General features: G+C 36.8%; 2 protein-coding genes across 3 annotated transcripts; one reads left to right on the plus strand and one right to left on the minus strand.

The window, feature by feature from the left end:
• Positions 1 to 587: 587 nt before the first annotated feature.
• LOC122304617 lies at positions 588 to 5,169 on the plus strand. Of its 2 annotated transcripts, none has more exons than XM_043116878.1 (2): positions 588 to 884; positions 1,392 to 5,169. In XM_043116878.1, the coding sequence occupies exons 1-2, from the start codon at positions 872 to 874 to the stop codon at positions 2,465 to 2,467; spliced, it is 1,089 nt and encodes a 362-aa protein (XP_042972812.1). In that variant the 5' UTR covers positions 588 to 871; the 3' UTR covers positions 2,468 to 5,169. The 2 variants fall into 2 exon arrangements, with proteins under 2 accessions (XP_042972812.1, XP_042972816.1); XM_043116882.1 differs by having other exon boundaries at positions 589 to 874; positions 1,392 to 4,474.
• A 2,135-nt stretch (positions 5,170 to 7,304) lies between these two features.
• Positions 7,305 to 9,813, minus strand: LOC122304625 (peroxidase 73-like). The gene is made up of 4 exons (XM_043116886.1): positions 9,471 to 9,813; positions 9,135 to 9,335; positions 8,818 to 8,983; positions 7,305 to 7,893 (listed from the first exon to the last, which is right to left on the minus strand). Exons 1-4 carry the CDS (start codon positions 9,690 to 9,692, stop codon positions 7,487 to 7,489), a joined length of 996 nt encoding a protein of 331 aa, XP_042972820.1. The 5' UTR covers positions 9,693 to 9,813; the 3' UTR covers positions 7,305 to 7,486.
• Between the last annotated feature and the right edge of the window lie 415 nt (positions 9,814 to 10,228).

A 10,228-nucleotide genomic window follows, 5' to 3' on the forward strand; every position in this document is an offset into this window, starting at 1 on the left:
AGTTTATCTTAACATATAGGCCAGTAAGGTAAAAGAAAAAAAAAAAATGATAATTTACTAGTGAAGAGTGTAAACATAAACATCAGCCGTAACAAATGCTGATGGGTCTTATATTAAGGAATATAGACGAAAGTTAAGTAGAATTTTATTGTCTTTTATTTATGAAATCTGATATTATAATAAAAAGACGATGACAATACGATAAAAATTAAACTAATATAGTTTTCAAATATTTGTGGACTGCATAAAAAGAGACGAAAAACAATATATTCTGACAGGCAAATTGCCAATTCAATTATTTAGTAATAGATCCCCCTCATCATCATGCATGTCTTGGCCCCCGTGGACTTGAAGCAGCTGCCATTTCAGTTTCACACCCAATCCGCTGACTTTCAAAGCATTTTTTGTTGACTAGGGAGTTGGTGACCACACGAATATTAACGCACCTTTTCTTTTTCTTTTTTTTTTTTGTGGCCGAAAACAGAAAAAATGTTGAAGGTTGCAAGCCGGTAACCAAGCATAGCACTTGTCTGCGGGTGTTTTGGACTTCAAACTACTGTTTAACACGAAATATCTACACTTCCTCGAGGTTTAATTTGTTGGATCTTTCAATCTTAATTTCCCCAAAAAATTGAAAAAGGAAAAAGTGAAAAAGGAATTTGTGTCTGGCACGTCGAGGAAACAACGGAGCTCCGTAGCTGCTCACACTTGAAACGCACGTGCCCTTTGACCCCCAAGACTTTGATAATAGGAAGCTTCTGAAAAAGCGGCCGTCTTGCCCTAATCTTCCCCTTTCTCTTTCGTGTATAGTAACACAATGCGGAAGTGATCGAAGAATTACTCTGAATACATTGAGGCTCCGAACACGCAGATGGTAAATTCAGGTTATTTATTTATTTATTTTATTGGTTTCTCGATTTCGTTTGCTTGGGCTGATTTCTTGGTTTTTTTTTTTTTCCTGATTAAATTCGGAAGACGGTCTCGTACTTGACTTCAAACCTATTGAAGCTTAGTCTTTTTTTAGAGTAATTTATTGTTTTGCTTTATGTTTGTTTCTTCGAAATGGGTACTAGCGGCGAGGACTCGGAGTGATTGTAGTTATCATCAAAATTCGGTCTGTAATTGAAAGAATTGAATGTTTAAACGATCAACATAAGGTTAGCCGATTGCTTTTGTTGTGGGTTTATTACAATCTGGGTGTCGATCGTGTTGTCTCAAAGTTGGGTAATTTAGTTCAAATCTGCAGGCAATGCTGACGTTCTTCACTGAAATTTTCTTGCCAATAAAGATAATCGAAATTAGGGCTTTAGATTTTGTAATGGGATGTGAAATGATGCTTATTTATATAGATATATGTATATAGCTTAAAAAGATATTTCATCTCTTGACAGTGAGGAGTTTGGAGACCAAAATGCCGGCGCGTCAGCATTTTTCTCGAATAGACACTTTTGAGCTAAAGACCCGGATAGAAAGGAAGGTGGGGCGCCCGAAGGCAGAGGAGTATTTTGATCTTCTCAAAAGATTTTTAAGTCTTAAGATTAGCAAATCCGACTTCGACAAACTTTGCATTGACAAAATTGGGAGAGAGAATGTTCGTCTTCATAACCATCTGATTAGATCAATCATAAGCAATGCATTTCTCTCAAAGACTCCCCCATCAAAGGACCACAAGATAGAAGGTTCTCTCACTGTTAGAGTGGAAAATGGGTATCAGAGAAGCGGTATTCAGTCACTATGCCAAGATATTCCACAATCCCCTCGAAAGGGGAGGACCCCAAATATTCGTGATCGCAAGTTTAGGGACCGCCCGAGTCCTCTTGGGCCTCATGGGAAGAACCATAGTTTTGCTTGTGAAGATTCAATCCCCAAAATTCAAGAGCAGCAGAGTGCTACTGAGCTGCTTTCTTTGGGTAGCAGACCCCCTGGCTCTGTGGAAGATGGTGAAGAGGTTGATCAGGCTGCTGAAAGCCCAAGTATTTATAGTAGAAGCCCTGTTAGAGCTCCTCTTGGCATCCCCATGAATACTAAAGGAACAAGGAAGGTGTTATGCAGTGGATCAGCTACTACATGTTTCACTGAGACTTGTCAGAATAGTGGTGAGCTACCTGATACCAGTTCCTTAAGGAAGAGTTTGGAGCAGAAGTTGGAGACGGAGGGAATAAACATCTCGGTGGATTGTGCCAACTTATTGAACAATTGCCTTGACGTATATCTCAAGAGATTGATAAAGCCTTGTTTGGATCTTGCTGGTTCAAGGTCTGTACACAAACACATAGATCAAAGACATGATTGTGACATAACTGGTGTGAGGAGAACGATGCCCATGAGATATGTACAAAACCAAAGTCGGCCCTTTTTAGCATCAATGTCAGACTTTTGTGTTGCAATGGAGTTGAATCCCCGGATACTTGGAGCAGATTGGACAACAGAACTTGAGAAGGTTTGCTTGCGTGCATCAGAAGACTGAACTGGAACTAATTAGCACGTGATTTCGGTAAAGCAATAAGTTTGGGTTAGATGAGTAATCTCAACACAATTGTAAAATTTACTCTTAACAATGAGCTTAAATTACCAATTTTATAAGTGCCGTTCGAGTATGTTAGTAAAAGTTATCGGAAGTTTTAGATGAGGGTGATTAGATTGTATATAGCTTTCTATGATTTTTATTTTTTTGGGGGTTGGGTGGGATACCATGACATGGTAAAGTATAAACATATCAACAATTGGAAGAATCTTGCTATAATGGCTAGCGCAGTAGTCTTTTCTGACTAATATCTATAGTTTGTTAGTTCATTTTGTTATACTTATCCTGTTAATCAAACTTACCTTTGAAGTTTTCAGCCTACTGTTCTGTAATTCCCAATCCCATGAGATCCAATAGATGGCCATGTTGACAATTGCTATTCAGCTCAGTGTTATTATCTCTCTCTTCTCACTCATATGCACACCCAGTCACATACACATACATTGGTCAGTGAATTTGAAGAAGTTGAGGGTGAAGATTTAGACCCTATTATAATGTTTCTCATTCATTTCTTGTATGTTAAGGTGCTGCATACTTGAAAACCCCCCTGGCCTCCACCCTATCTTCCCATTTCCATCTTTTTTCTCTCATGAGGCTAAATTTAGTTTCTAACGAGGGAACAAAAAGAAAAGGCTAAACATAATAATTCGTACAAGATAATCAGACCCAAGGGAATAGGGAAAAAAGGATGTAAAGAAAAAAGGAGGACAAATTCAACCTTGATGATGTTGATACAAGTAGTCGGTGGTTAAGGTGTGTTGTAACTCGAAAACACAGATGCCGAGGGATATAAACATCTGGAAGATGATTGTTTTACAGCCTTGTGCCTATTGAATGCCAGCAGCAAAACAATATTCTAGGTGGTGGAAAGCATCCAGCATTGAGTGTCACAGCAAGCTTAATATGCTTCTGCATGTTTCAATATACACGATTGAGCAGCTGAATTCAGTCACGTTAGTCCTATTTGCTTCTGGTAATCTTTTATGTTGTAAAACATGCATATTAGTTCCAAATCTACCGGTGCTTTGCTATACAGTTCTAGTTTAGTTAGAATTTGGATATACACATAGCAGAAGGTGTTTAATCTAAGATAATTGCACTGAACATTGCTACACATCATCCATCTTAGACTGTGGAGAAGACTGAAAACTGAATTGGTATTGCCACAAGGTATTGTATAAGACAAAACAAACTCATGGTTGGGTACCCCTGTGCATTGCCTCTCTCTTATTTGTTGGCAGGGCAGCGATCAGATCAAATCTAGGCACCAAAATGAAGCCACTGCAAGGAAAGTGCTGGTGCAGAGGAAAGTTGTGGTGGTAATGAGCAATTTATTGAACTTTTGAAATGAACTTGTTTTCTGTCATTTTCTGAGTCAAATGAACTCCAAATATTTTTCTAAGCTAATTTCATGGTAAGTGATTGTACCAAGAGAGTTGAAAGCATCAATGATGAATTTCTATACTGCAGTTTCTTAATCTATTAGCTTGCTTCACTATACAAGTCGTAATTCATTTAGATCTTAGACATTCTGATAACAGAAAGTATTTACTCCAGGACTCACCTGCAAGGAACATTCCTGCGCATCATCCATCTGAAAAACTGTTGATAAGACTCAAACATGACTGCAATGAAAGTGCCAAAAGGTGGTATAAGATAAGAGAAACCAAGCTCATAATTTGGCATCTATGTGCATCCTCTATCTTCTTTGTTGGCAGGGCTGTGATTATATCATGAACCTAGGGACCCAAGGGAAGCTACTGTAAGAAACGTTGATGTTATTATGAACAATTTAATCAAACTTTTAGATTAGTGTATTTCAGTCATTTTCTGAGCTAACTTCGCTTCAAATATGTTTTGAAAAGAAAAAAATGTCATTAATAAAACCCAGCCCGGATGAACAGTATTAAGGATAGCCTGAGAATTTTATTGCTGATTAAGTTTCTTTCACTGTTGCCTCTATTTCCATTTGGTACCCGTGTTTTTGTTATGATCTAAAGCATTGGGATATTGAAGAGTATGGTAAAGCAGGTTAAGAGTTATAATGTGTTTCTGGTTGGTCTAGATGTTGTCTTTGCAGGAAAGTGAATAGGAATTCTAATGATGCAAAAATTTACTAATTCTCATCAGCATGGCTAAGCTGTGCTGTACCGAATATGCAAGCATGTGACTGAACCTTTATTCTGTACCTACGTATTAAAGCTCATTCACCTAAAAGGCTTCCCTATATCAAATGGCTTACTTATCTTTGGGGGATTGTCCACAATGCCAGGTATTGAAGCATTTCATGCAGATCCTTTCTGCAATGCTCTAAAGCTGGTATCTTTTATACTGGTTTCTTGATTAAGATTCTTTGATGTTAACTTGTACAGTAAAGTTAAAGGGAGAAAAATAAATGGAGAAGCACTCGAACACTATTCTTTGGTCGATATTCTACTGTACCAGGTACTTTGCCATTTACGGATTTTCGTGAAGCATTTCATGTGGATCATTCCTGTAATGCTCTAAAACTGATATCCCTTAACTCCATGAACTTGTTTGCTTGTTTTGTTGGCAAATTACCCATTATACTGGCTTCTTGAATAAGATTCTTTTGACGTTAACTTTTTTTTTTTCATAGGTAAAATTAAAGGGATGAAGATAAATAAAGAAGCACTCAAACACAATTGATCGGTTCTACTGTCCCTCCTCCCTTAGTTTAAATTGACGTGAAATATGACCCCTACAAAGCACTAACATGATTACTAGAAGTCTAATTTTCTGTTATTTTATTTTGGTTATATTTTGAGTTCCTTTCATATACCTTTGCAGTTTGAAACACAGTTATTTCATCTTTTGCGAACAAGAAACTTTTTGGAATTTCTCAAAACAAAATTCACTTTTGATCCAAACATCTTTACACACAAAAAAAAAACTCAAACTTTTTCATCTTAAGGATTTACTTTGATTTCTGTAAACAAAAACCAAAACAACTTTCCCAAACTTAAAAAATGGCTTTTTCTTCCCAAACATATTTTTTATGGACCGTGCGACTTTTTCAAACCCACATAAAAACATGTATAAAAAACTTTCTTGATCCAAACATATTTTGGATGGATCCCACAACTTTCACAATACTCCATAAAATTCAATCTCTAAAAACTTTTCAAAACAGTTACAAATTTTCAGAAAAACCTTACATCTTATATCTAAAAGTCTGTCTTAGCAAACAATTTGTGCATGTAATTTTGATCATCAATGATTCAATTTCGTGTTCTATTCCTCCCGGCAGATATATAATCGAGTTGCAATCCTATTAACTTGTACAGTTTACTCATTTTCTTTGTGAAATTTGAAGTAGGGAAACTTGTCATTAAAGTTGTAACGGATGTGGATTATCAGTTTAAGCGTTGCTCTCAAAAAAGACGAGTGTAATCCAGAGAGGACTCATCCATTTTTGTGTGTGTACACGTGTGCGTGGCAGTAAGTTAATTAACTTTACGTTGTCAAGTTTGTCTTTCCAAAAATTCCATGGTGTGTTCTGATGCATTATTTTCACTCAAGCACTGCACATCTTTCATTCAAGGTTGCAGCATAAAATTTCATTTGTATACAGCTGTGCAACGTGGGATTACCTTTGAATGACTGAATGCAAGACCCATGTTACTGATATTTCATATTTATGAGCACCCTTTTACCGGATGGCTGGTGCCTCAAAGCTCATGGCATATCCGGATGGTTGTAACAGTGAAAACTGAAACAGCAAAAATTTAAATGCTCGAAGACTTTAGAACTCTTCTATGGTCCATTTCTTGACATGGACGTGTTGGATGGGTTTGGGATTGATACTGATTTTGTAACGACTTAGGGGAAGGTGACACATGATGAACGTGATGTTTGTCTGAGACTTTTCCATGTAATTGCAGACCACTTGTATAGACGGCAATTCTTTTACCAGCCAGAACATACTAATCATAGGTACTTGGATGCCCTTTGATCGAAGAAATTATGCGATATTTTACCAAGACATGAGCTAATTTAGCAGCTTTAAATGCAACAAGACCTTGTCATTGTCTAATTGCACTTGACGACAGAGTCTTGTTAATTAAGAGATTTGAAAAAAGAGTTTTAGCGTGTAACGTGGTAACATAAATGTCAGACAAATGCATCTCTGTGCAGAGTAGCTACGCGGATTAACTTTAAAGGTTAATGAGAGATATGACTGAAAGCACCGTGAGAATTATCGGACCTCGTCACTAATATCTTTGAGTTGGTGAAGGTACATTTGACACAAAATTCCAGTTCTCTTGATTTATCCTATCTTTTCTTCAGATGATAGATTTACATAGGAATTTCATAAAAACATGTTCACAAACTGATTTATCCAGACGTGATATATCAGATCTAGTCTACAGTAAAAAGAACTCTACAACAAAATATAAGTTTATTTCTATTAAATATTCTCTTTATGAATGATACTGACTGGGGGGAAGGGGGCAGCCCTATCTTTTCCAGTCCAGCTTGATTTATCACATCTGGAAAAGTCTTTGGATAGATTAAAAAAATATAATAACATTATTTCGATGTTCTTTATTTAGCAATATATAATATATATGCCAATAGTCTGAGCTGTCACGCGTTGAATAATTCAAGCCTCTTATGATTCTTTTTTTTTTTTATGTCCACTTTAGAAAAATGTGAATCAAAAAGAAAAAAAGGAATAATGATAGAGATAGAATATGAATAGTATTTTATTAAGCATTTAATATTAATTTTCGATTTAATTTACGTTAATTGGAACTTGAGAAATATTTTTTTCATTATTAATAAAAATAGAAGCCCAGCATGGCATGTTTCAACTTCACCAGTCCAAAATCCAAATACAAGGAAAGTCGACATTACGTATTATTCAAGTTACATATATAATGAAATTAACTTAAAGCTTTTCTATTTGTTTTCTTTTCCTTTAACTGGTACGTTTCATCAATTAAATGCATCACAATTACGACGAATGTTGCCATTCTGACCAGTCTTCACTCCAACTCGACCCAGCTTGGTAATGGCAGTGACAAAAGCAGTTTCAAAGGCAGAAGAGCTGCTTGCCCAGCTATTTACTGTCGGCTTAGACCTTGTGTCCGTGAACAGAACTTGGTCCGAGGTGAAGAGCCCCTTCCCCTGTTGAAGATTCTTGTAGTAGACATTGTCAAATTTTCTGGGTGTGTTTGGGTCCATGTTGATGGCTATCCTGGGGTCCACATTCTTAGGGCACATTGATTGCAGCTGGGATGCATAATTCTGCTCCAGCGATGGGTCCACCGGGTTTTGACGGCTGAAATTGTATATCCGGTTCGCAAATTTGCTACAGTGAGAGAATCCAACGGTGTGCGCAGCTGCATACATATATCAAACATGCCAATCATTTCTATGATGCATATTCAAATCAATACGCGTTACGTAGCTAGCTAATTAACTAGGAGCCCTTTCCAAGTTTCCATCGCTCCATCAACGTACGTAAAACATGTAATTTACATCTCAAATTATATATATATATATATAAACTGATATGTTTTGCTTGCGTTTAAATTATATATAAAAAATTAGAAATGATGACGTCATTGTTTAATCTTGATTGTTAAGATAAATAAAAAAAAATAAACGACTGCATGCAAATTAATTTAAAGGACGATACTACTATGCTGCCGTATTTACTGCTGGGTGTGCTGCCCTTTGTAAATTTTTTTTATTTTACATTTTTTTAATATATTTAAATATTTTTAAAAAATAAAAAAATATCAATATACTTAAAATTACTTCCTTAATTATTAAATAAAAAACATATTTAAAAGAAAAAATTTTGTGACCAGCAGTCACTTTGAGGGAACAAATAAAAGGGGCCATTTTCCATAAGTCATATATGTATAACATTTTCTGAAAGATGCAAGAACGTTAAAATATAGAGAAATATTTTTTGCAGTCAACAGATGCAGTCAGCATACATTCGGCTGTAAAAAAATAAATTAATACGAGACCTACATAAAAAAAAAAAAAATTATTTTTATAATTTTTTTTTTATTCATGTAGGTCCCCCTAAATATAAAAAAAAAAATTTATAATTTTTTTTATTTATTCTGTACAACCGACTGCACGTCGACTATATTTACCAACTGTACGTAGCAAAACCCTAAAATATAACAGGCCATAAATCCCCTAGCAGATCATGTCACCCACGTACGAAGTCCTGCATAGGGGACCCATGTGATGAGAAACTCCGTCAACTCATCAATTATTGGAGGGTATTGTGTTGCATTGCGTACCTGAGAGAGCAACCATATCCGTTTGGGAGAGACCATGGGCAGCGAACATGGAATTAAGCTGGTTCAAATTGAAGGTTGGCTGAGGCAGCTTCCCTCCTACGCTTGATGCTTTTGAGCTCAGGCCGTCCAATCTACCTAACTCAACAGCATAAGATGGCCCACCTGACTGCATGCCACGTCAATGCATCAAAATCAGTACCGTCATTACCTTAATTTCTTGTGATTGAGACGAGACAAACAAATGAAAGAACACTCCTAGAACCTAGTCCTGTGAATAATAACGATAAAAATGTTGTTCTGGAATTCGGAGAACCAACCAGTGCAATGACATCTCGGGTTGCCAGGGCCAGAATATCTGCGCACGAGACCTTGTTTGTGCAACTTGAGACCGCATCAACCGCCTCCTTGGCTTTAATCACGGTGTCAAATCCATCTCCAGCTAACGACAAATTATCAGGGTGATCCTTCTCTGCCTCGTTGCTTCCAGTGGATTGTATAATTACTGATGCATCACAGCCCTAACGGTTTTGGAAAAAAACAACGTATGTTAACCATCCAACACAACCATATATAAAATCCATAATGGACAAATGGGTCGGTTTCAATTAACAGTGAATCTTTTTTGTTTCGTGTTGTTCTTTAAAGTGCTTTACCTGGACAAAGCAATCATGGAAAAAGAGACGGATGGTTGCAGGAACTGTGACGAAAGTTTGCTTGAATTTCTTTTGAACCGCATCTCTAACGATGTTTTCGACATTTGGGCAGATGTTGGCATAGAAGTTTTGTTTTAATTGTGCTGACGCTGTTTGAGGGTAGAGGCTGATGAAGCCAATGGAAAGTGAACACACAGCTATGAGAAGAAACCGAGCACCCATTTGATTGGCCAAAATCCGAAAGCTTGGTTATGCAGGAGGAAGATCGGGAAAAAAAAAACAGAGAGATTCCTATATTCTACTATATGGGTGTCTCCCACGAGTTAATGGTTTGGAGTGAAAGGGATGCATATATATAGATAGGAGAAGTGGAAGAGTGGACCGGTACGAGCGTCGAGCACGTATTTGGATTGGAATCTTCACGTAGCCAAAGAAATATTTGTTATATATTAACATTTATCATTATTGCAATAATTATTAGAGTAGTGAGTTTGATTAAGACATTATTTTTGGCTCTGTTATTGTGCATCAACGTTTGGCCGCCTCAAATGGATCTTATCCATAAGTACGACCATTCTTTTTTGAACGCTAGAGTTTAGCACGAGAAGTTTGAAAAACCCAAAACATGGTCTCTGTACCAGAAGAGAATAACTCACAAAAGTGGTCCAAAGAGAAACGTGCATGTGAGCGTCGGAGACAGAGGGGATGGCTAAAGTGAATTTCGCCCCTCAACAACTAGCTACAAGAACATAGCATCC

Source organism: Carya illinoinensis, chromosome 1 (genome assembly GCF_018687715.1).
Source record: "Carya illinoinensis cultivar Pawnee chromosome 1, C.illinoinensisPawnee_v1, whole genome shotgun sequence".
NCBI classification, from domain to species: Eukaryota; Viridiplantae; Streptophyta; class Magnoliopsida; order Fagales; family Juglandaceae; genus Carya; species Carya illinoinensis.

What these genes read in the sequence shown, in the direction of transcription:
- LOC122304625 (XM_043116886.1), bottom strand. Translation starts at nt 9,692, where the DNA reads ATGGGTGCTCGGTTTCTTCTCATAGCTGTGTGTTCACTTTCCATTGGC. An exon ending in CCCGAGATGTCATTGCACTG is followed by an intron (nt 8,984 to 9,134) that starts GTTGGTTCTCCG and finishes CGTGGCATGCAG; the next exon opens with TCAGGTGGGCCATCTTATGC. An exon ending in GGATATGGTTGCTCTCTCAG is followed by an intron (nt 7,894 to 8,817) that starts GTACGCAATGCA and finishes ATATGTATGCAG; the next exon opens with CTGCGCACACCGTTGGATTC.